Below are 26,933 nucleotides of genomic sequence, written 5' to 3'. Positions count from 1 at the left end.
AGTCATCAGTGGAAAGAGCAAGATTTTAACAAATCTATGAAGTGATAAAAACCATAGAATATTAATCATTAGTGATTTGCATTATAATGGTAAGGAGAAATGGCAGTGGAGTTTTCAATGTGAATTTAGGATTCTTACCCCTTCATGAGTCCAACACAAAACTGGCACTTAGTCCTCCCAGTTCAAGAGCATTATAGTTACTGGAATAAGTGTTCAATTCCATTCATAATATCTCAGATAATAAAATTCAGTCCATGATTATAGCAAAATCAAGGTAATAGTCAGGCTTGGGTTAAGTGGCAAATTATATTTGTACTATACAAGTACCACGTGATGACCAAATCCAACCAAACTCTAATCACCTCATTACCTCATTATATTCAAAGATGTCATCATTGCCAAGATATCCACCACTGATCAGAAGATTAACTTGTGTAATTAGAAGACTGTTTATTCTGTATTCAGTGATTTTAAGTTCAAAGCAAATTTATTATCAAAGTACATTATCAAAGTATGTCAACATATATGAACCTGAGATTCATTTTCTTGTGGGCATAATCAATAAATCCAATAACCATTATAGAATCAGTGAAAGACTGCACCAACAGGGTGGACAACTAGTGGGCAAAAGACAATAAAATGTGCAAATACAAAAAGAAACAATACTAATAATAATAAACAAATAAGCAATAAGTATTGGGAATATAAGATAAAAGGTCCTGGAAAGTGAGTCCATAGGTTGTGGGAACAGTTCAGTGATGGGGCAAGTAAAGAGAAGTGAAGTTATCCCCACGGGTTCAAGACCCTGTTGGTTGAGGGTTACTAACTGTCCCTGAACCTGATGATGTGAGTCCTGAGGCTCCTGTACCCTCCTGATGGTAGCAAGGAGAAGGGAGAATGACCTGGGTGGTGGGGGTCCCTGACGATGGATGCTGCTTTCTTGTGACACTGCTCTGTGTGAATGTGCGCCTTTTCACTAGGACTTAATAACAAACAACAATTAACTCAGTGGATCAATCATAAGCCTGCTTAATGTTACTTGCTGCAAGGAAAGACCATCACCACACAAGAGCCATTGATAGCTTTGTTAAAACAGATAGCATAGTCACTCCTGTATACCTAAGTGTTAGCTACTGTGTGTCAGTTCAAGGTCAGGGTGCATTCCGATCACCTGCTAAATCAGTGTACTGGTATTCTTCCACTAACGTATTTGCTTGTCTTCCTGCAGTTTGTCATATACTCAAATTTCCTTCAGCATAATTTTGCATGAACACTATTAGCAAAACACTCTGGCATGATACAGTTTCTATTTTGTTACCACAAGCAAAGTACATCTTCATATTCCCTCCTTTTTGTCGTCTCATGACAACACTACATTTCACCAAATACAGTAATTGAAATATGCATGTATATGTATATAAAGCAATTATGCAGTTTCAAATCCCAACCCCAAAATTCCCTTTTCATCCATCCACTTCAATGAGTATCCATTCCTTTCCCGAATAGGAATGGGCTGCAGCTCTTCTAGTTGTAGTGGCATGTTACCTGATATTACTTTAGGTCCAGAAACAACCACTTGAATCCTTCTCTTAATCTTTGAAGAGACATCACTGTATAGAACAGGAGTTCCCAAATTTGTTATTCCATGGACCCCTAGCATTAACCAAAGGCTCCATGGGAACGCCTGGTATGGAATCAAACCTTCAGCAGAGTAGTAACCCAACAGGATGCTGTCGGTCTCCATGTTCTTGAATTAAGACTGCTATCATGTGTTTCTCGTTGACATACAGGGTGAATTGTCCAGCTGTTTCAGGGATTCTTAATGCAGGTGCAGTACACAATGTCTCCTTTAAAATATAAAACACCATTCAGTTGTTCTTCATTAAGAGGCACTGGGTCATCTGCACACTTGTCCTTCAGCAGATCATTAAGCAGCTGAGCAATAGTTGCCACTAGCTTGTCAATACATTAATTAGCAATAATTTTGTCTGAAATTCCTGTCAATCTTTTTGTTCATCACTGTCATTCTCACATGAGTTGCCAGGGGGTGCTGTAGAGTCCATGCCATAGCCATCCCGTAATTTTTCGGAGTTCAGATGGCATTGCTCTTCCCAGAGTCCGGTAATTCTCCTTGAGTTCTGATGGTGGCGCTATTCAGGGAGACTGTTTTATGTGAGCTGCAATTCCTTGGGCCGCGTTTCAGAAGTAGTTGTTTCCCTGGGCAGATCACCAGCAGTTGCATCACTAGCCGGATCACCCACTTGAAGTCACAGCTGTGCTTTAATGTTTTTAGTTCTCTTTGGAGCTTCATATCAATTGAACTACAGTGTACTTTTGCTCATTCAGTTAATGCAAAGATTTGCTCTTTCAACTTTTCATTGTTTCTATCATGCTGCAGTTTATCGCATGTTCGGTGTTGCTTTCAATTAGTAAAAGACTACTCGCCTCACTAATTTTCAATCACTCACACATTTTACTATGTTTTTTTATTTTAATCATTCTAGTCATCTTTTCTGCTAGGCCTGCCAACTGAGGATGGTAGCTACAATGTAGTCAATCTGTAAGGCCTTGCATACTTTTTTTTTACCTTCCCAGTAAAGTGGGTACCATTATTGCTAGACAGTTTCCAAGCGATCTTAAACCTCAGGATGACTTCCTTCAGTAAACACTTAGCTGCTGTAACTGCATCATTCTTTCCACAAGGAAGTGCTTCAACCTATCGTGAAAAAAAAATCAATAATAACCAGTACATATTTACATCCTTCACATGGAAGTAATTGTACAAAATCCATCTGTAAGTGCATGAGTGGTCCAACAGTGGGTGGTTTATGAAATCATTCAACCTTCACTGGTTTCCCTGGATTTTGTAAAATACATATCCTATATTGTTCGCAAACTTGATTTACAGCTTGTGATAAACCTGGGGCATACCATGTTTGATTTGTATGATCTATCAATCCCCTCTTTAGCCTCTGGGGAAAGATTTCCAGCCGAGTTATAATAAGCTGTAGCGTGAAGGTAACAGTGCCACTTACCGAGTTGTAAATCTAAACAGAATCTAGAGAATTTGCTGGAGGCTTTCAAGGCACTCTTGTAAAAATGTTCCAAACTCCTTGATAAGTGTATTGAGTAACTGCCACTTACACAAAATAGATTGACTTTCTGAAATAGTATAGTTCGCAATGGCTCTCTGGTATGCACATATTAAGTCCCACAGAAGAGCAGGAAATAGTAGCTCACATTTTACACAAGTTTACAAGTACATCCGGAGAAAGGTGAAAGGTATAATATAAATCCTGGTCTTCTATGCAAAATTCTACCAGGTCTGATTTGGGACATTAATAAACTGTCCTCTGTTGGGGAAGGACAGAATGCAATTCAGGCTAAAGACCATTTGCAGTGATACTAATTGTAGGTCCCGTACCTGCTCTTTCAGCAGTCCTGAATACTGTTCTGTATTCTATACTATATTCTGTATATATTATTCACTTCAGCTTGGTTGTGCCTTCATAACCTTATGCCAATTAGCATTTTTAGGAAATGCATCATACATATTTTTATAAAACTCTTCATTTCGCATGGTTCCTGGCCTGGTATTCTTGAAAGTCCTGAAATTTGACCTCATAAAATTCGAATGTGAGGGCTAACCATTCCCTCGTTAAGGCTTCCAAATCCATAATACTTGGTTCGTGACATAAAACAATAGTTTCAAGTTTCTGAATAGCTTATTCCAAACCTGTCCCCAGGTCGGGCAGTTCTTCTACTGTGACCTGTAATATTCAATGCTGCCATCATCTTATTTGGGACAGGGAAGGACACCCGTTGTCCTATTATTACCAATTTCTGGTCTACTCTTTCTCACCCTACTTACTGTATTTTCTCTTTCTTTTGTTCACTACAGCATCCTCTAGGGATTAAACTTATGACCTCAGTTTCCACAAATCCCACTCTTACTCTTTTTGCCGGTGCCGGTATGTCCCTGACGCCAAATCTTAGGTACCCCTGACAGTCTTACCGGTCAAACCTGGTGTGTCCCTGACACTCTTTCTGGTCAAATCTAATCACTGATACCCATATGTTTCTGGTCAGCATTGGAATCACGGAGAGAGAAGCTGAACCACTCAATCCACTCAGATTCCAATGTATAGAACGTATGTGCAGAAAAAGCATTTCAGGATGTATATGGTATACATTTCTCTGACATTAAATGTACCTTTGAAAGCTTTGAAGTACAATAGAACCCTGTATGTGATATTGTCTGGAAAAAACACACAGATCAAAAAAACAAACTTACTTTTTGGTGATCGCTCCTCTGTCGGAGTTTCCCTGAGAGCAGGCAGTCACCCTTGATCCACTCCAATACCTAAACATCCAATCTTGGACTTGCAAGGTCTGTCGAGCACTTTTCACTAGGTCTTATAACAAACAACAGTTAACTCAGAGTGGATCAATCATAAGTACGTTTATTTTGCTTGCTGCAAGGGAAGACCATCACCTCACAGAGCTAGTAATAGCTTTGATAAAACAGACAGCATAATAACTCCTTTATACCCAAATGTTAGCTACTGTGTGTCAGTTCAAGGTCAGGGTATGTTCTTTTTGCCTGCTGAATCAGTGTACTTGGCATTCTTCCAGTAACGCATCTGCTTTCAGAAATTTGTCACCTATACTCAAGTTTCCATTGACATAATGTTGCACAAATACCATTAGCAAAGCACTCTGGTACAATACAGGTTCCATTTTGTTGCAGACAAAACTGCTATTTTGTTACTCCAAGTAAAGTACATTTCCACAAGGGTATTGGTGTTTTCATCCCAGGTTGTGATGAATCCAGTCAATATACTCTCCGCCACACAACAATTGAAGTTTGTAAAAGTTCTAGATGTTAAGCCAGATCTTCACAAACTTCTGTTCTTTCTTTGTAAGTGCATTTATGTACTAGGACCAGGACAGGTCCTTCGAAATGAGAATACTGAGGAATTTAAAGTTGCTGACCCTTTCCACCTCCGATCCCCTGAGGAGCACTGGCTCATGGACTTCTGGTTTCCTCCTCTGAAGCCAATAATTATCTCCTTGGTCTTGTTGACATCGAGTAAGAGATTGTTCTTGTGGCACCACTCAGCCAGTTTTTCAGTCTCTACCTTATATGCTGATTCATCACCACTATTGATTTGGCTTACAACAGTGGTGTCATCAGCAAATTTAAATATAGCATTGAAGTTATGCTTAGCCACACAGTCATAAGTGTGAAATAAGTAGAGCAGGGGGCTAAGCACAGAGCCTTGTGGTGCACCAGTGCTGATGAAGATTGTGGAGGAGATGTTTTTGCTGATCCAAACTGACTGGGGTCTGCAAGTGAGGAAATCCAGGATCCAGTTGCACAAGGAGGTATTCTTCTTTGGGATGTATCTATCCTGCACCTTCTGAATTGCTCCCAGAAGTTCCAGCCACTGCCATTCTACTGTCATCCCAGCTAGTATTCCCTTCCAATCAATTTTGGCCAGCTTCTCTCATGCTTCTGTATTTCTCTTAACTCCACTGTATTACTGATACATCTGACTTTAGGTTCTCCTCAAATTCAGGGAAAATTCTGTCATATGATCACTGGCCTCTAAGGGTACCTTTACCTTAACCTCTAATCAATTCCGGTTCATTGCACAACACCCAATCCAAAATAGCCAATCAACCATGAATTGCTCTAAAAAGCCATCTCATAGGCATTTCACAAATGTCCCCTCTTGGGATCGAGCACCAATTTGATTTTCCCAACCTACATATTGAAATCCCTTTTGACTATCGTAACATCCCAATATCCTGTTATATATATCCTCCATATCCAAATGGCGTACATTTTCTATATCCTGTTGTAATTTGTAGACCCATTCTTTCGTGCTGTTTGGAGGTCTGTATATAACTCTCATCAGACTTTTTTTTTACCCTTGCAGTTTCTTAGCCCTACCCACAATGATTCCACACCTTCCAATCCTTTGTCACCTCTTTCTAATGATTTAATTTCATTTTTTTACCAATGGAGGCACTCCACCCCCTCAGCCTATCTGTCTGTCCTTTTGCTACTATGTGTATCCTTGAACATTAAGCTCCCAGCTATAATCTTACAGCCATGACACACTGATGCCCACAATGTCATTCATGTCAATTTGTAAGTGTGCTACAAGTTGATCTACCTATTCCATATACTATGTGTATTCATAGAACCTTTGGCCCTGTATTCATCATCTTTTTAATTATGATCCCCTTTTACATTGCAGCTAATCCTGTTGACTGCAATTTTGCCCAATCAACAGCCTCTCCTGGCTAGCGGTCTTAAGACACACTGGCACTGTTTAAACCAACTACCCCATCATCAGCCCCAACATTCTGGTTCCCATTCCCCTGCCAAATTAGTTTACACCCTCCTGAACAGCTTTTGCAAACCTGCTCGCAAGGATATTGGTCTCCCTTGGAACCTGAATCAGACAGGATCTTCCTTTAATGAAGCTGTTCTGACAATCCTTAGTTTATCTCATTTCTGGGTGGATTTAAATTATTGTCTATGATAAGATACGGTTACTAATACAAAACTGAATTTATTTTTGTTAATGCTTGAACCTTAACTCTTCTAAAGTTCTAGATGCCCTGGTTGTTTGCATGGACTTGCTTCAGAAACAGACCCTGTAAGTATTCAACTAACTGGTATTCAGTCAGATTCTTTCTCAGTTCTCCCTTTGGCTATCTCAACTTCCCACTCCCAGTCCTGAAGTGGGACTTTGACCCAAAACGGCGCCAATTTATTTCCTCCAACGTGCTGCACGACCTGCTGAGTTCCTCCAGCATATTGTTGCTGTAGGAACAGAAAATGATAAGGCTATATGGTCTCTTGAACCTGCTCCACATTTCACAATGTTAAAACCAATATTGTTACTCATCCACATTCTAGCTTGGTCAGCACAGCTGATTCTCTTGGTGTCCAAAAATCTTTTTGATAAATTGTACATTAGTAACTTGGTTTATTATGATCACATATACCGAAGGGCAGTGAAAAACTTGTCTTGTATGCTGTTCATACAGATAATTCATTTTAACAGTCCATTGATGTGGTACAAAGTAAAACAATAACACAGTGTAGAATGAACTGATACAGTTACAGAGCGGATAGGCGATAAGGGTGCTCATCTATAATAAACTGTTTGAGGTCAAGAGTCCATCTCATCCTATTAGGGGACCATTTAATGGTCTTTAAACAGTGGGATGGAAAATGCACTTAAGTCAGGTGATACATGCTTTCAGGCTTTTGTATATTCTGTCTGCTGGGAGACAGAAGGAGAGTGAATGTTCAGGATGGGTGGGGTCTTCTGATTATGCTGGCTGCTTTACTGAGGCACAAGAAGTGCAGGTGGAACCACCTATTTTACATATAAGTCACAGAACTTCAGTAAACTTCTGAAATAAAGAACTCAAAAACATTCAAAAAGGAGATGAAGATAATGAAAGAAGAGAAAGGTGTTTCTCAGGAGATTAACTCTGAGTGTAAGGCTGAATATTGTAATCTGAGAGAGAAAGCATAAAAAAATAGAGGTTGAGATGAGAGCAGTAATTCACAGAACAGATTGCAAGGATGCAAGGTTTGCTGTGTGAGGAGATAGAGTGAAACAGGGGAATGAAGTATGAAAAATCGTATGTTACTGCATTCACTGATTTGACCAGCCCCTTCTGAATTCCCTTGGGTTTAGAAGCGTGATGTCATGGAAACTTTTAAAAATTCTTAAAATGTTCAGCTGATTGGAGGTGAGGAGGATAGTTCTTCTGGTAAGTAGACCAGAACTTGGAGCTCCAGTCTCAGAATAAGCTGTACGCCATTTAGGATTGAACAAAGAGAATTTTTTTAATGCAAATTATGGTGAATATTGGTAATTACTTAACATATGCAGATATGGAGTCTCAGTTAAACACCATCAACCTTAATGCACTTAACTGCACTATTGCAATTCACTTGATTCATTTAACATGCAACAATCTATCAATCCCTGCTAATTAAAGGAGTTCTTGGATTAGCACATGAATATGCAGAGATGAAGGGAAATGGACCATGTGTGGGTAGGAATGATAGGTGTAATAAGGTGTCATGAGCTTAATTAGTCCAAATCAAGATGGGCTGAAGGGCTTGCTGTGCTACACTGTTATATGAGTTATGTCTAGATGAACAATAGGATGTACTCAAATACCTACTTCAGCTCCTATTGTGACGTTCTCAGTGGTGTCAATGTTTTCAGCCACTAAGAGCTACGGTATTTAATTTGTGGACTGTATATGCAGAATTTAATTTATGTTTGGAATTTTAATTCTCCCACCTCTGGCTCTGAAATAATATCACTGTAGCTTACCCAAGAAAAATGCACTTTATCAGTTTAATATCACTTTGCCTTTCAGGGGGAAGAAGTTTGAGAAATTACACATTGCAGTGTTCACTGATCTGAGCAGTCCCTTCAGTTCCGACCAGTTGGATATCATTACAGACAACATGAAGAGAGCTGGAATCACGCTGCAGTTCTTGTGAGTGCCAATCTCCATTCACTTCAGCTCTCTGGGGTACGCTTGATCCTTGGCAAGACTAGTCTAGAACTTAACAAAAAGTGAAAGGCAAAATCCTTGATATTTGCAAACATCCAGCATTGAGGATCAATAGCGTGAGGAGACGTAGCCCACTCAAGTTCATCAATGGAGTAGAAAAGGCAGCGACTCACAACAGTTTGGAGCTTTGAGCAGCGACCAATTAGCATAAGGGATTGGCACAAGAACAAATGAAAGTAAGACAGGGACAAGCAGAGCTGCCATTTCTCGGTGCAGCCGTCGTCAGGGTGGTCAAGCTCTTTAAGGCTTCCACAAGGAGAGGCTTCAGTCAGAGAAGACAAAAAAAAGTTGTAGGTAGAGTTTTATTTTTCTCCCGCACTGTTCATTGTTCTTCCTTCATAGTTGCTCAGTTTGGAACGGTAGATATGCCAGGCAGGATAGTGGAATGCTCCTCTTGTAGGATGTTGATGGCAGGGAGACCTCCAGTATCCCTGTCAGCTACACCTGCAAGAAGTGTATCCAGCTGCAGCTTCTAGCAATCCCCATTAAAGAGTTGGAGATGGAACTGGATGAACTCTGGATCATTCGCGAGGGAATGATAGATAGGACACATATACAGGTAGTTACACCCAAGGTGCAGGACACAGGAAACTGAGTGACAGGCAGAAAGGGGAATTGGATTAAACAGCCAGTGCAGAGTACCCCTGTGGCCATCTCCCTCAACAACAGGTATATCACTTCAGATACTGTTGGGGTATGACCTGGCAGAGGACAATCACTGTGATCAGGTCTCTGGCACTGAGTCTGGCTCTGTGACTCAGAAGGAAAGTGGGGAGATGTGGTGAGCTCTGGTGATAGGGGATTCATTAGATAGGTGAACAACAAGGAGATTCTGTGGATGAAGACGAGATTCCTAGATGATATGTTGTCTCCCTGGTGCCAGGGCCCATGATATCTTGGACCGAGTCCTGAGCATTCTTAAGTGGGAGGGTGAACAGCCAGAGGTCATGGTCCAAGTAGGAACCAATGGTGTGTGGATTGAGACAGGCTGTTTTCTGGCAAAGGTATACTTACTAAGTGGGAGGACTCCAAAAGTGAAATTTTGAGAATACAAAGCTTGTGTATGTGCCTGTCAAAGTAAAAGTTAAAGATAACAGGTGTAGGGAGCCTTGGTTTTCAAGAGATATTGAGGCCTTGGTTAAGAAAAAAAAAAGGTGCGTTGCAGGTATAGGCAAACAGGAACAAATGAGGTGTTTATGGAGTACAAGAAATGCAAGAGAACAGTTAAGAAAGAAATCAGGAGGGCTAAAAGAAGACATGATGTTGCCTTAGCACACAAGGTGAAGGAGAATCCTAAGGGATTCTACAGATATGTTAAGAGCAAAAGGATTGCAAGTGATAAAATTGGTCCGCTGGAGGATCAGAATGGTAGTTCATGTGTGGAGGCAAAAGAGACGGGAGATCTTCAATGGATTTTTTGCAATTGTATTACTTAGGAGACAGACACTGAGTCTATAGAAGTGAGACAAGCAACGCACATCAAAGTTGCTGGTGAACGCAGCAGGCCAGGCAGCATCTCTAGGAAGAGGTACAGCCAACGTTTCAGGCCGAGACCCTTCGTCAGGACTAACTGAAGGAAGAGTTAGTAAGAGATTTGAAAGGGGGAGGGGGAGATCCAAAATGATAGGAGAAGACAGGAGGGGGAGGGATGGAGCCAAGAGCTGGACAGGTGATTGGCAAAGGGGATATGAGAAGATCATAGGACAGGAGATCCGGGGAGAAAGACGGGGGGGGGGGAACCCAGAGGATGGGCAAGGGGTATAGTCAGAGGGACAGAGGGAGAAAAAGGAGAGTGAGAGAAAGAATGTGTGTACATAAATAAATAACGGAGGGGGTACGAGGGGGAGGTGGGGCATTAGCGGAAGTTAGAGACGTCAATGTTCATGCCATCAGGTTGGAGGCTACCCAGACGGAATATAAGGTGTTGTTCCTCCAACCTGAGTGTGGCTTCATCTTTACAGTAGAGGAGGCCATGGATAGACATGTCAGAATGGGAATGGGATGTGGAATTAAAATGTGTGGCCACTGGGAGATCCTGCTTTCTCTGGCGGACAGAGCGTAGGTGTTCAGCAAAGCGGTCTCCCAGTCTGTGTCGGGTCTCGCCAATATATAGAAGGCCACATCGGGAGCACCGGACGCAGGATCACCCCAGCCGACTCACTGGTGAAGTGTCGCCTCACCTGGAAGGACTGAATGGTGGTAAGGGAGGAAGTGTAAGGGTATGTGTAGCACTTGTTCCGCTTACAAAATGGCATCGACTTCATGGCCCCTATACAGATTACAGAGGAGGAGGTGTTTGCTGTCTTGAGGCAAATTAGGGTGGCTAAATCGTGAGGGTCTAACAAACTTGTCCCTCGGGCCCTACAGGAGGCAAGTGCAGAAATTGCCGGGGCCCTAGCAGAGATATTTAAGTCACCTTTAGTGACAGGTGGGGTACCAGAGGATCGGAGGATAGCCAATGTTGTTCTGCTGTTTAAGAAAGGCTTTAAAAATAAACTGGGAAAGTATAGACCAGTGAGCTTGACATCAGTAGTGGAAAAGTTATTGGAAGGTATTCTAAGGGACCTGATATATGAGTATTTGGATAGACATGGACTGATTAAGGATAATCTGCGTGACTTTATGTGTGTTAGGTCATGTCTAACCAATCTTACAGAGTTTTTCGAGGAAGTTACCAGGAAAGTTGTTGAAGGCAAGGCAGTGGATATTGTCTACTCAGGTCCTCCAGACCCTACAACATCCTTGTAAATTCTCTCTCTACGCTTTCAACCTTATTTACATCTTTCCGGTCTGTAGGTGACCAAAACAATACCCCTAATTAGCCCTCACCAATATCATGTACAACTTCAACAGACAGTTGAAGTTGGCAGTCCTGTACTCACTACTTTAAAAGCCAATGCTTATGACTTTGTCAATCTGTGAAGCCACATTCAATGATTATGGACCTGTGTTCCCAGGTCCCTTTGTTCCACCACACTCCTCAGTGTCATACCATTCACTGTGTAAGACCTAGCCTGATTGGTCCTAACAAAGTGCAACACCTCACAGTTGTCTGCATTAAATTCTGTTTGCCATTTTTCAGCCCATTTTTCCAGCTGTCTAGATCCCGCTGCAAGCTTTGATAGTCTTCCTTGCCGGGTCTAGAGCACCCGAGATATATGGAAAGATTGGACTTTTTTCCTTGGCATGTAGAAGATTGAAAGGTAATTTGATAGAGGTGTACAAAATTATGAGAGGTATAGATAGGGTTTTTCCATGCAGGCTTTTTCTGCTGAGGCTGGGTGGGACTACAGCGAGAGGTCATGGGTTAAGGATGAAAAGTGAAAAGTTTAAGGAGAACATGAGGGGATACTTTTTCATCAGAGGTTTGTGCAAGTGTGGAAAGAGCTACCAGCACAAGTGCTGCATGTGAGTTTGATTTCAACGTTTAAGAGAAGTTTGGATAGATACATGGATAGTAGAGGTATGGGGGCCTATGGTCGTGGTGCAGGTTAATGGGAGTAGGCAGTTTAAATAGCTCGGCATGAACTGGATGGGCTGAAGGGCCTGCTTCTGTGCTGTACTTCTCTATGACTCTGTAAACCTAGTATTTATGGTCATATGCCTAGATAGGGAATTTGGAGAAGGTGGCTTTTTAGAGTAGTGCATGGTTGAGCCTACTAGGGGATCAGCTATTCTGACTGGGCGTTGTGCAATTAAGTGGAATTGATTAGAAACCTTAAGGAAAAGGTACCCTTAGAGCACAGTGATCATAATATGATAGAATTCGCCCTGCAATTTGAGAGGGAGAAGCTGGTCAGATGTATCAATACATTAGTGGAGTAAAGGGAATTACAGAGACATGAGAGAGGGGCTGACCAAAGTTGGTTGGAAGGGGACGCTAGCAGGGATGACAGTAGAACCACCATGGCTTGAATATCTGTGAACAATTAAGAAGTCACAGGATAGATGCATCCCAAAGAAGTAATAGTATTCTAAAGGCAGGATGACATAACCGTGGCTGACAAGGGCAGTCAAAGACAGCATAAAATCCAAAGAGAGGGGATATAATAGAGCAAAAGTTACTGGAAAGTTAGAGGATTGGGAAGCTTTTAAAGACTAACAGAAAGCAACTAAAAAGTCATAAATTTGGAAGAGATGGAATACGAAGGTAAGCTAGCCAATAATATTAAAGAGGAGACCAAAATTTTCTTCAGATATATAAACAGTAAAAGGGAGGCAAGAGTAGATATCAGACTGCTGGCAAATGATGTTCGAGAGGTAGTAATGGGGGACAAAGAAATGGCAGATGAACTGAATATGTAGTTTGTATCACTATTCACTGTGGAAGACACTAGCAGTATGCCGGGAAGTTCAAGGGTGTCAGGGGGCAGAAATGAATGAAGGTGCCATTACTAGGGAGAAAAAGTTAGTTAAAGTCTGTCCCGAGCCTTATAGGCTCATCAGGCTGGTGCTTATGCTGGTTTCCGTGGCGTGAAGCCAATGAGGATACAAAACTCCCCACTCTAGATAGGACACCAGTCTATCACAAGGTTAACCCCTGGCATTTTGCCACTACCCATTTTCAGCTGGGTGAACTGGAGCATTGTGTGGTTAAGTGCCTTACTCAAGGACACAACACGCTACCTCGGCTGGGGCTTGAACTCATGACTTTCAGAGCGCTAGTCCAACGCCTTAACCACTTGGCCACGCGCCACACGAGTAGGGAGAAAATTCTTGGGAAATTGAAAGGTCCGAAGATAAATATATCGCCTGGATGAGATGGACTACCCCCCAAGTTTCTGAAAAAGGTGGCTGTAGAGATTGTGGAGGCATTAGTAATGATCTTTCAAGAAGTAATAGATTTTGGCATGTTTCCAGAGGACTGGAAAATTCCAGATGTCGCTGAACTCAAGAAAGGAGAAGGGCAGAAGAAAGGAAATTATAGGCTGGTTAGTCAGACTTCAGTGGTTGGGAAGATGTTTGAATCGATTGTTAAGGATGTGGTTTCAGGGTACTTGGAGGCACATGATAAAATAGGCTGTAAGTCATCATAGTTTCCTTAAGGGAAAATCTTGCCTGACAATTCTGTTGGAATTCCTTGAAGAAATAACAAGCAGGACAGACAAAGGAGAATTGTTGGATGTTGTGTACTTGAATTTTCAGAAAGCCTTTGACAAGGTGCCACACATGAGGCTACTTAACAAGTTAAGAGTCCATGGTAATACAGAAAAGATACTAGCGTGGATGGAAGATTCGCTGATTGGCATGAGGCAAAGACTGGGAATAAAGGGAGTCTTTTCTGGTTGGCTGCTATTGACTGGTGGTGTTTAACTGGGGTCTGTTTTGGGACCACTTTTAATGTTACATGTCAATGATTTGGATGATGGAATTCATGGCTTGGTGCTCAGGTTTGCAGAGGATATGAAGGTAGGTGGAGGGGCAGGTAGTTTGAGGAAGCAGGGATGCTGCAGAAAGACTTAGATAAGGATAATTGGCAAAGAAGTGGCAGATGGAATACAGTGTCAGGAAGTGTTTGGTCATGCACTTCGGTAGAAGAAATGAAAGCAACTATGTTCTAAGTAGAGAGAAAATTCAAAAATATGAGGTGCGAAGGGGCTCAGTATCCTCATGCAAGATTTCCTAAAGGTTAATTTGCAGGTTGAGTCTATGGTGAGGAAGGTTAATGCAATATTAGCATTCATTTTGAGAGGACTAGAATATAAAAGCAAGGATGTAATGTTGAGGGTTTATAAGGCACTGGTAAGGCCTCATTTGGAGTATTGTGAGCAGTTTTGGGCCCCTCCCTTATCTAACAAAGCATGTGTCGATAGTAGAGAAGGTTCAGAGGAGGTTCTTGAGAATGATTCTGGGAATAAAAGGGTAATGTGGCCAGATTGGCGGCTCTAACCCTGTAATCACTGAAATTCAGAAGAATGAGGGGAGATCTCATTGAACATTGAATGTTGAAAGGCCTGGATAGAGTGTACGTGGAGAGGATATTTACTATGATGGGGGAGTTTTGTACCAGAGGGCACAGCCTCAGAAAAGAGGGATGTCCATTTAGAACAGAGATGAGGAGGAATTTTTTTAGCCGGAGAGCGGTAAATCTGTGGATTTCATTGCCACAGGTGGCTGTGGAGGCCAAGTCGTTGGGTATATTTAAGGCAGAGGTTGATGGGTTCTTGATTAGTCAACACTACTCGCTCCTCCATAAATCTTTGTATCATCGGCAAATTTAGCCACAAATCCATTAATCCCATAGTCCAAATCATTGACATACATCATAAAAAGCAGTGGTCCCAACACTGACCCCTGTGGAACTCCACTGGTAACCGGCAGCCAGCCAGAATAGGATCCCTTTATTCCCACTCTCTGCTTTCTGCCAACCAGCCAATGCTCCACTCACGCTAGTAACTTCCCTGTAATTCTATGGGCTCTTATCTTGCTAAGCAGCCTTATGTGTGGCACCATGCCAAAGGCCTTCTGAAAATCCAAGTACACCACATCTACTGCATCTCCTTTGTCTACCCTGCTTGTAATTTCCTCAAAAAATTGCAGTAGGTTAGTCAGGCAGGATTTTCCTTTCATCTTGTCATGTACCTCCAGGTTCTCCGTAATCTCATCCCTAACAATCAATTCCAACAACTTCCCAACCACTGATGTCAGGCTAACAGGTCTATAGTTTCCTTTCTGCTGCCTCCCACCCTTCTTAAATAGCGGAGTAACATTTGCAAGAACAATGCCAGAATCTATCGATTTTTGAAAGATCATCGTTAATGCCTCCGTAATCTCTCCAGCTACTTCCTTCAGAACCGGGGGGGTGCATTCCATCAGTTCCAGGAGATTTATCCACTCTCATACCATTAAGCTTCCTGAGCACCTCCTCAATCGTAATTTTCACTGCACATACTTCACTTCCCTGACACTCTTGAATGTCCGGTATACTGCAGATGTCTTCCACTGTAAAGACTGCTGCAAAATACGCATTCAGTTCCTCTGCCATCACTGCGTCTCTCATTACAATATATCCAGCGTCATTTTCTATTGGTCCTATATCTACCCTCAACACTCTTATGCTTTCTATACTTAAAAAAGCTTTTAGTATCTTCTTTGATATTAGTCGCCAGCTTCCTTTCATAATTCATCTTTTCCTTCCTAATGACCATCTTAGTTTCCTTCTGCAAGTGTTTAAAAGTTTCCCAATCCTCTGTCTTCCCACTAGCTTTGGCTTCCCTGTATGCCCTGCTTTTACATTGGCTCTGACTCCACTTGTCAGCCACGGTACTGTCCTTCTTCCATTCAAAAATTTCTTCTTATTTGGAATATATCTGTCTTGCACTGCCCTCATTTTTTGCAGAAACTCCAGCCATTGCTGCTCTGCTGTACTTCCTGTTAGTGTCCCTTTCCAATCAACTTTGGCTGGTTCCCCTCTCATGCTATTGTAATTTCCTTTATTTCACTGAAATACCGGCACATTGGAATTTAGATTCTGCTTCTCAAATTTCAAAGTGAACTCGATCATATTGTGATCACTGTTCCCTCAGGGTTCCTTAACATAAGCTGTTTTATCACCTCCGGATCATTGCACAATACCCAATCCAGCACAGCCGATCCCCTAGAGGGCTCAACAACAAGCTGTTCTAAAAAGCCATCCCTTGGATATTCTACAAATTCTCTCTCTTGAAGTCCAGTACTGGCCTGGTTTTCCCAATCCACTTTCATTTTAAAATCCCCAACGATTATCATGACTTCGTACTTCTGACGCGCCTTTTCAGTCTCCTGCTGTAACTTGTAATCCATATTCTGGCTTCTGTTTGGAGGCCTGTATACAACTGCCGTCAGAGTCCTTTTACCCTTGCCATTTCTTAATTCAACCCATAGAGACTCTACACCTTCCGATCCTATGTCATCCCTTTCTAGTGATTTAATATTATTTCTTATACACAGGGCCACACCACCCCCTTTGCCTACTAACCTATCTTTCCGATACACCGTATATCCTTGGATGTTCAGCTTTCAATGATAGTCATCCTTTAGCCAAGTTTCAGAGATGGCAACGATGTTGTACTTGCCAAGATCGTCCATTTTATTTCTTATGCTGCGTACATTCAAATATAACACTTTCAGTCCAGTATTTGTTGCTTTTTGTTTTAACTGCACCACGCCTCTGTTACCCTGTAAATCATCCCATTGGCTGTGATTATGCCTCATCTCCTGCCTGTACTTTCTGTTGCATGCTACCTTTGATTTATTTCTGTCTTCCCCTTCCTCAGCCCTATCAGTCCGGATCCCATCCCCCTGCCAAATTAGTTTAAACCCTCCCTAACACCTTCCTTAATCTAACTGCATATCTGTTCCTCAATGTCCCAGTGGCTATGAATCTGTTGTACGATCCCGTGAAAGTGATTGCACCATTCCTATTTTTGAATTCTACCCTTATAGACCCTGGGACATCAAGTACACATTCCCGTTCCCCTTTCAACCAGGTCTCTACAATGTCCACAACATCATACGTTTGTAGTTCCATGCGCAGATTCATGTTCAAAGTTCATCACTTTTACCCGTAATACTCCTAGCATTGAAATAGACACACTTCAAATTTATTATGTTTATCCTTGCCTTGTATTCTGACAGAAACATATGAACTCTGTACTCTCAAAGTTTCACTTTTGAAGGGCTCCCAAGTCCTTGCCAGAAAGCAACCAATTCACATTTGCAAATCCTTTCTGATGCCATCAAAATTGGCCTTTCTCCAATTTAGAATCATAGTACGAGGACCAGACCTATTGTTCTCCATAATCATCTCAATGTTAATGGAATTATGATCACTAGATCTTGTAGAAACCCTTCTGTCACCTTACTTGTTTCATTTCCTAGTAGGTAATCCAGTATCTCACACTCTCTAGTTGGGACCTCAAAGTATTAAGGAAATTTCCCAAACACATTTGACAAACTCCGGCCTATTCAGTCCTTTTCCAGCATGGAGTGCCAGTCAATATGTGGAAAGTTAAAATCACCTATTATCACAACCTTGTGTTTCTTGCAACTATCTGTGATCTCTCTACAAATTTGCTCCCCTAAATCCCACTGACTATTGGTCGGTCTATAATATAATTCCATTAACGTGGTCAGCCATTTTCTTATTCCTCTTTTCCACCCATGTAGCTTCAGTAGACAAGCTTGTTGACCATTCATCAATAGAACTAGGTTTGGAAATTCAATACGCAGCTCGTAATTAATCGAAGCTCAATTGTCTTTATTGTCTCTGCACTAACAACAACGTAACTATGTTGACTCGGGCCAAGAGTACTACTGTTCCCTCTGTACCAATGCTCACTCAGATCACTATTCCAATTTATGGCACTGAAGTAGGGGATCTCTGTTGGCTAGCTGATTGATCCTTTCATCTCCCAGCCCTTTGCATGGGGGTTCTTCCTTGCGATAGTGAGTCTCTTGAGAGAGTTATCGCTGATAGTGCAATCGAAGTGTCCACTTCTATATTTGTTTCTTACCAATTAAAATATTGAGTTCTAGTGTCATTGGCTTTTAACACTTTTTTTTATTGGCTCTGCTCCAGGCCAGCATCCATTTTTTGCCCTCTTCCCAGCAAGTGAGAATTGCAAATTTTTGGCGCTGTGTTCTTTTAAGTAACAAGCTCGACTCACTCCAGGCAAGCACCAACCCTAACATTCAGAAACCTGCATGCTATATTATATCTCACAATGCCTCACAAATAATTTACTCTTTGGAAGTTATCTCTAGTCCAGTAGATTACCTGAAGCATCATTGTGTCTACTTTAAAACAGTAAAAGCCAAGCAACTTCACCTCACAAAATGGAGGGCGTAAAACAGCTCCACAAAATGGCAGCCTCCATCTCCAAGCACATGGCAAGAACAAAGACAATTGATCTGTCTGCTTCCACTGTTCTTGACCCATTCGAGTTTTACATTTCCTTCTATATTTCAAATCGGCCAACAAGCTCTCCAGTCTGTCCTGTCTGACCCGTCTTTTTTTTTTTTTGGCGTGTGCGTGCGAGTCTGCATGTGTGCGTCTGCGTGCATGTGCGTGTGCGTGCGTCCATGATGATGTCTTTTTCATGGCTATTACAAGGCGCAGAGTGAGAGAGAGACTGTGTGGTGCGCCATTCCTCACACAGACATTTTTGCAGAATTTTTCCCTTTATTTTACAAGGTCGAATTGCGATCTTGATACTCAACCCAGCACAAATGGAAAGCATACTCGAGAGCGGACCCAACTGGTTTCGAACCCGGGAACCTCCGCTCCTGGGTCTGGCGCCGATGTCATTGCACCACCAGCCGGCCCCTAAGTCTGACCCCTGTCTTGATATTTTTCCTAACTTGTAATGGCATCCCTTTCGCTCCATCACGTCAAAAACAACCTAACCCTGGAAGATTGAACTGCCAGCCCTGCCGCTCCTCAATCATGTCTCATTAATGGCTACAATATCATAATTCCATGAGTGGATCCAAGCTCTAAACTCATTCACCTTACCTACAATACTCCTTGCAGTATTGAAATAGAAGCTACTGAGAGTATTATTCCCACCACGCTCAACCTTTCAATTCCAGTCTTGATATCTAGTCTTGACAATATCTTTCCCTACAAATACTCCACTACCCTTCCCTGTCACTCTGGTTCCCATCCCCCTGCAACTCTACTTTAAACCATCCCAAAGCAGCACTAGCTCCAAGGATATTGGTTCCCCTCCAGTACAGGTGCAAACTGTCCCGTCTGTACAGGTCCCACCTTCCCTGAAAGACAGCCGAATGATCCAACAATCTAAAGCCCCCCCCCCCCACCTCCTGCACCATCTCTTTAAACATCAGTTAAACTGCATTAGCTTCCTACTTCTGGCCTCACTAGCATGTGGTATGGGCAGTAACCCTGAGATCACAACCCCAGAGGTTCATGAACTCACTTTGCTGGACATTATCTCCCCTCTTACATATGTCATTGGTACCAACATGAGTCATGACCTCTGGCTGCTCACCCTCCCACTTAAGAATGCTACAGACTCAATATGAGATGTCCAAGAGCCAATGGTATTACAGGAAAGATATGAGCATGGATGGGAGATTGGCTTACTGACAGGTGACAAAGAGGGAATAAAGGGGGCTTTTTCTGTTTGACTGCTAGTGTTCAGCAGAGGTCAGTGTTGGGACCGCACTTGAAATATGGTGAGCAGATTTGGGCCCCTCATCTAAGAAGGGATGTGCTGGTATTGGAGAGGGTCCAGGGAAGGTTCATGAGTATGATTCTAGGAATGAAAGGGTTAATGTATGAGGAACACTTGACACTTCTGGCCTGTACTCACCGGAGCTTAGAAGAATAGCCAAGATCTCATGGAAACCTATTGAAAGGCCTAGATAGAGTGGATGTGGAGAATGTTTCCTGTGGTGATAACATCCAGAAACAGAAGGCACAGCCTCAATACAATAAAATCCCTTTAGAACAGAGATGAGGAGAAAACTTTGTCCAGAGGGTGATGAATCTGTGGAATTGTGGAGGCTAAGCCATGGACCCTTTCACCTGGAAGGTAACATACCATCCAGGTATCTCATTCTTGCCCAAAGAGCCTCCCTAACTTTTGCCTTAACTTATGAATCCCCGTCACTACAGCTTGCCTCTTCTTCCGCATTCCATTCTGAGCCACAGAACCAAACTCAGTGTTAGAAACCTGACCACTGTGGCTTCCCTCTGCTAGATCATCCATCCCAACAGTATTTGAAATGGTATACTTTTTATCGATGGGAATGACCATAGGGGTACCTTGCACTGGCTGCCTATTCTCTTTCCCCCTCCTGATGGTCACCCAGTTACCTCTGCCTTGCACCTTAGGTGCAGCCAGCTCCCTGTATTGCCTGTCAATCAATACCTGCCTCATGAAATATCCGGAGTTCATCCAGCCCTAACTCCAGTTTCCTAACACGGTCTGTAAGAAGCTGTAGCTGGATGTACTTCGTGCAGGTGTAGTCATTGGACACTCGAGGTCTCCCTGTCTTCCCACATCCAACAAAAGGAGCATTCTATTATCTTGCTTGGCATTCCCACAGCTCTAACTGTGCAAGTAAATAAAGGAAAGAAAGAAAGCTACCCAAAAAATCTTTCTAAACCCTCCGCCTCTCCTTGCTGAAGCCTCTGAGCAAAAGCCTCAACTCTCCACTCCAACTCTGGTCCACTCACGTTATGGCTGCTTAAACCTAACTTCTTTTTATTGGGCTTTGCCAAGTGCTTAATTGACCCATGATCTGTGGCACGCAAAGTGTTCCGACTGGCAGCGCTTTCCTTTTGAAATCTTGCTTCATCTATGCACATTCCACTGGCTTCTAGCAATCGATTGTCTAAAAATAACCAGAGAGCTTTGAAGTTTCCCGGATGGGGGATAGAATTGTATAGAGACGGAATATCCATAGTGAAAATGAGCCAATCAGGTTCAGTCAGGGAAAATAGTGATTGAAGAGATTGAGAGCATGTGAGGTGTCAGGGATGTAGATGGGAAGGGACTGAACCAAGGAGGACAAAATTGAGTCGAGATATTCATTGGAGCAGGCAGAAACAATGGACCCGTCCAGACAGTCAGATAGATGAGAGATAAAAACAACAGATGGAGCAAAGTGGGGGAGGGGTTGAGAGTTATAGGGAACATTGCCAACATACTTTAGCCTCCTGAGGAAGTAGAGGCAATAGTGAGTTTTCTTGGCTGTAGTATCAATGTGGTTGGACCAAGATAGGTGTTGTCTCCTCCTAGGAACTTGAAACTCTGAACCTCCTCGACCTCAACATCATTGATATAAACAGGAGCATTTGCATTGCTCCCCTTCCTGAAGTCAATGACCATCTCTTTTATTTTGTTAACACTGAGGGAAATGTTGTTATGACACCAGTTGCAAAAGGAGGTGTCGAATCCTGGGTCTAGGAGTCAGGAGGTGAGTTTGCTTAGAATTATACTAGAACTGTAAGTGTCTTTATTGTTCACATGCTGGAGTGCCTGTGGGTTATGGATACACTGCAAATGACGGGGCAGGTTGTGAACATGGTTAATAAGGCATACATTACTTTGGGCTTTATCAGAAGCATAGAATTTAAAAGGCAGGGCATTGTAGCTGATCTGGGTTCAGCTGAAGTAAATATCTTCAATTCTGGTTATTATGTTATTGGAAGGATTGAAGTAAATGGAGTGTTCAGAACAGATTTAGAGAGTGGCTCCTGGAATGAGGGACTGGAATTACCAAATAAATTAGAGAAGCTGAGATGTTTTCTTCAGATAGGTCTGATGGTATATTAAGTGATGAAAGGAAGAGACTGAATATATAGTAGCAGCTGTACCTATTGGTGAATGGGTTACGAACTAAAGGTCGTAGGTTTAAAGTGAAGAGAAAGAAAATTAATACTGAAAATAGTAAAATCTTAACTTATTGACACAAATTTTGGTTGGAATCAGGAAAAGGCTGTCTGCAGATGTTCTGGAGGCAGGTTTCATTGCCACCTTCAAGGTGAAATGTTGTTAAATATGTGATTAGGAATATTATCCAATACTGTGGAGAAGAGTTAAGCTTGGAGCTAGTAGATTGTGTTGAATGGGAGGTGACCTCATTTAAACCTATTGAATGGTGAAAGGCATTGATAGAGTGGCTGTGGAGAGGATATTTTCTTTGGTGGGAGAGTCTACGACCGGGGGCACAGCCTCAGAATGGAGGGTCATCCTTTTAGAATGAAGATGAGAAGCAATTTCTTTACCCAGGGTCGTGAATCTGTAGAATTATTTGCCAGAGACAGCTGTGGAGGCCAAGTCTTTATGTATATTTAAGACCGAGGTTGGTAGATTCTTGGATGGTCAGGGCATGAAGGGATACAGGGAGAAGGCAGGAAATTGGGGCTGAGAGGAAAATTGGATCAGCCATGATGAAATGGCGGAACAGACTGAATGGGCCAAATGGCCTAATTCTACTACTATATATTATAGTCTTGTTTCTTATGGTTAGTGAACCACTGAGTACTTAATAGGTTGAATGGCCTTGTATGCTGTTGTCGCTCTGATTACACAGTCATTCTAACACCTCTATTTACAGCTTGCCATTTGCACTGGATGCTATCAACATGGATGAGGGTGGTGATGCTGCAGAACGACGAAGTAATATTTCAGGAGGGAAAGCTCTAACTGCAGAGCAGAAGGAAGGAATAAAGATGGTTAAGAGGGTTATGCTGTCCTTGGACGAAGAAGGAGGACTAGATGAAGTCTTCACATTCAGGTGAGAGAATCTCGGATATGGGCATTAAGGTGACTGATGCTATAATCAAGAAACAGCTTGTTTAGAGAAGCTAAATGCAATCAAACCAAATTAACATCAGCAGTTTTAATTGAGGGAAACTGTATTAAGATTTCCAGAAGGTAATTAATGTGTTGCATAAAAGACTGGTGCACAAAGGGTACAAGGGGGATTGTGTTACTGTGAATGGAAGAAATACAATTTCGGGGAAACTCAGCAGGTCATAGAGCACTACAGCACAGAAACAGGCCATTTGGCCAGCCTAGTCCATGCTGATCTGATCTTCTGCCCAGTCTAGTGTACCTGCATATCCCTCCAAACCTCTTCCATCTGTGTACTAAACCAAACTTCTCTTACAATTGAACCCACATCTACCACTTCCACTGGCAGCTCATTCTATACTTGCTCCACCCTCTGAGTGAAGTTTCCCATCAGATTAGCCTTAAATATTTCACCTTTCACCCGAGAACCTCCAGTCCTAGTCCAGAGTAGGGTCCGGAGTATGTATGCTCAGGAAATTATCCTGGACACTTTTTACAAATTCCATTCCAAATAGGCCCTTAATACACTGAATGGCCCAGTCAACACCAGGGAACTAAAAACCTCCCACTAATACAACTCTAGTATTTATATAACTATGAGTAGTTCCTCTGTCAAGTTCCTACTGACTCTTGGGGAGTCTAAAATGAAACCCTAGTAGAATGACCCATTCTTTGTTTCTAACGGTGAATGTGACCATAAGACTATAAGACTTAGGAGCAGAATCAGGCCATTCAGCTGATCTCATCTGCTATGCATCTTGGCTGATTTATTTTCCCTCCCAACCCCATTCTCCCACCTTCTTTCTGTAACCTTTGATGCCCTTGCTAATCAAAAACCTATCAACCTCAACTTTAATTATACCAAATGACTTGCCCTCCACAGCCATCTGTGACAGTGAATTTCACAAATTCACCACCTTCTGGATAAAGAAATTCCTCCTCATTTGTGTTCTGAAGGGAAGTCTTTGTATTCAGAGGCTGTGCTCTCTGGTCCTAGACTCTCCCACTATAGAAAACATCCTCGTCACATCCTCTGTATTCCAATATTCCTTCCAATATTCCGTAGGTTTCAATTAGATTCCCATTCTTCTAAACTCCAAGGAGTACAAGCTTAGAACCATTAAATGTTCCTAATACATCACCTCATACTTTATAGTTATGGATTGCAGCCCACTGAAAAGTTTCAAAAGACTCCGAGCTCTTTTTAAACCTGCGTACCGCCTCACCAACGAACATCTTCTCACAATGGTTGCAGCCTGCAAAAAAGAGTTAGAAAAGCTGGTGACTTGGTGTCATGACAACAACTTTTCCCTCAATGTCTGAAAAACACAATACCTGGTCATTGACTTTGGGAAGGCGGGGGGGGGGCGTGCAGTGCACAAGCTCCTGTCTACATTAAGAGTGCTGAGGTTGAGAGGGTTGAGAGTTTCAAGTTCCTGAGTGAACATCACCAGTTGCTTCCCTTCCATGTACTCTTGTCTGTACTACTTGCTGCCTCAGTAAAGCACCCAACATAATTGAAGTTCCCACTTATCCTAGACATTGTCTGTTCTATCCCTGTCCTATCAGGCAGAAGGTACAAAAGCCTAAAAGCACATATCACCAGACTCAAGGACAGCTTCCCAGACTATTGAATATTTTCGCAGTATAATAAGGTGAACTCTTTACCTCACAATCTACCTTGTTGTGACTTTCCATCTTCCTGTCTACCTGCACTGCACTTTCTCTATACTGTTAACACTTCATTCTGCATTTTATTATTGTTTTCCCTTGTACTACCTCAGTACACAATCCATGATGGGGAAGGCTTTAACCGTGATGGACTGGGCTGTAACCACTACTTTTTGTAGTGTTTTCTGTTGAAGGGCATTGGTGTTTCTGTATTATGCTATGATGCAACCAGTCAATATACTCTTCACCACACATTTAAAGAAGTTTGTCAAATCTTTAGATGTCATGCTGAATCTTCAGAAGCTTCTGAGGAAGTAGCGGTGCTGTCGTGCTCTCTTTGTAATGGGACTTGCATGCTGGACTCAGGACAGATCCTCTGAAATGATAATACCGAACAATTTAAAGTTGCTGACCCTCTCCATCTCTGATCCTCTGATAAGAACTAGCTCATGGAGCTCCAGTTTGCTCCTCCTGAAGTCAATAATCAGCTTCTCGGTCTTGCTGACACTGAGTGAGACTTTGTTGTAGCACCACTCAGCCAGATTTTAAGTCTCCTTCCTATATGCTGATTCAGCCAATGACAATGGTGTCATTACCAGACTGATATATGGCATCGGAGCTATACTTAGCCTCACAATCATAAGGATAAAACGAGCAGATCAGCTGGCTGAGCACACAGCCTTGTTGTACACCTGTAATGATGGAGATTGTGGAGTAGATGTTTTAGCTAGTTGGGTTATGAGTTCAAGTTTATTGTCATGGGTATACTGTACATACAGTACCCAGCTTATAAATACCATAAAAATTAGTTGTAATGTACAACACAGTACTTTATAAACATAAATTATGTAAACTTAAATTAACATGAATTATATCTACAAGATAAAATAAACACGATATTAGTGCAAATTGAGGGTTTTGCTTACGTTGAGTTCAAGGTTGATGTTACTGCACCACTTGACCAGCTGCGTGATTCTGCTGACAATGGTAATGTCACTGGTGGCATGGTAGTGCAGCAGCTAGCATGATGAATTACAGTGCCAGAGATCAGAGTTCTGTTCCTGGAGTTTGTCTGTTTTCCTCATGACCACATGGGTTTCCCCCGGCTGCTCATGTTCCCTCCCACATTGCAAGGATGTATGGGTTAGGGACGTATGGTAAGTTGTGGGTGTGCCATGTTGGCACCGAAAGCGTAGTGGCACTTGTGAGCTGCCCCTCCACTCCCCCAGCACATCCTTTGACTGTGTTGGTTGTTGACACAAGTGACCTATTTAATTGTATGTGTCAGTGTACATGTGACAAAGTTTGTCTTTAGTCTTTTTATCTTAGTAAAGCTAATCTTTGGTGAATTTGTAGATTGCTTTGGAGCTATGCTTAACCACACAGTCGTAGGTGTAGAGAGAGTAGATCAAGGAGCTAACCATGCAGCTCTGAGATATACCTGTGTTGATGTTTAGTGAGGGGGAGTTGAGGTTTCTATTTGTGGCCTCCTGGTGGATCCAGTTGCTGAGGGAGTTACAGACCCTGGAGCTTGATGATGAGCTTGAAGGGGTGATGGTGTTGAACAGCAAGCTGAGAAACACATTTCAATTGTCCAGGTGGCCCACAGCAGAGCGGAGAGCCAGCAAGATGGTATCTGCTGCAGACCTATTGTGGCAACAGGGAAATTGAAGCAAGTCCAGGTCTTGCTGAGGCAGGAGTTGATCTGAGACATGACCAGTCTCTCAAAGTATTTTGTTACAGTGGATGCAAGTTCTACTGGCTGGTCATCATTGTGACAGGTCACCTTGCTCTTCCAGACCTGGATTTGCAGAGTAGGTTGAGTATAGACCTGATTATGTGACCCTCTCCAAAAGGATCAACAAATTCCTGTGGGGGATATTGTAACAGTTCTGTCTGGCTTGTGCAAACTCCACCTCATCCAGAACCAGCAAATTAGATCCAGAATTGGCTTGGTAGCGGGAGAAAGAGGGTGATTGTGAAGTTTTGCTTTTTTCCACTGGAATCCTGTGACCATTGGTGTATCACAAGGTATTGCCAGGGGTCAGTGACCACAGGTGTCCCACAAGGCATTGCCAGGAGTCGAAATGGAAGCAAATATGATCACGGTGCTTAAGAGGCTTTTACATTAAGCATGAGAACATGGGGAACAGAGGAATAAGTATCATGTGCAGGCAGAAGGGATCAGTTTAATTTGGCGTCGTGATAGGCCTAGACATCATGGGCTGAATGCCATGTTCCTGTGCTGAACTGTTCTATGCAGTGCAAGTGTACCAGGATCTGCAGGCAGATCTATTCTGCTATTAAGAATCCTATCTAATA

General features: G+C 42.4%; 1 protein-coding gene across 1 annotated transcript in view; it reads left to right on the top strand.

Moving 5' to 3' along the window:
- The window catches only part of xrcc5 (X-ray repair complementing defective repair in Chinese hamster cells 5), a 120,277-nt gene that overhangs the window by 27,247 nt on the left and 66,097 nt on the right, over positions 1–26,933 (top strand). The window contains exons 4-6 of the mRNA XM_063051492.1: positions 6,626–6,674; positions 8,428–8,550; positions 22,702–22,881. Of these exons, the coding sequence (XP_062907562.1) occupies positions 6,626–6,674; positions 8,428–8,550; positions 22,702–22,881 (352 nt within the window). The remainder of the gene's footprint in view (positions 1–6,625; positions 6,675–8,427; positions 8,551–22,701; positions 22,882–26,933) is intronic.

Source organism: Mobula hypostoma, chromosome 6 (assembly GCF_963921235.1).
Source record: "Mobula hypostoma chromosome 6, sMobHyp1.1, whole genome shotgun sequence".
Lineage (NCBI taxonomy): Eukaryota > Metazoa > Chordata > Chondrichthyes > Myliobatiformes > Myliobatidae > Mobula > Mobula hypostoma.
The sequence above is the reverse complement of the archived record's forward strand: the minus strand, read 5'-3'. Positions and strand labels throughout refer to the sequence as shown.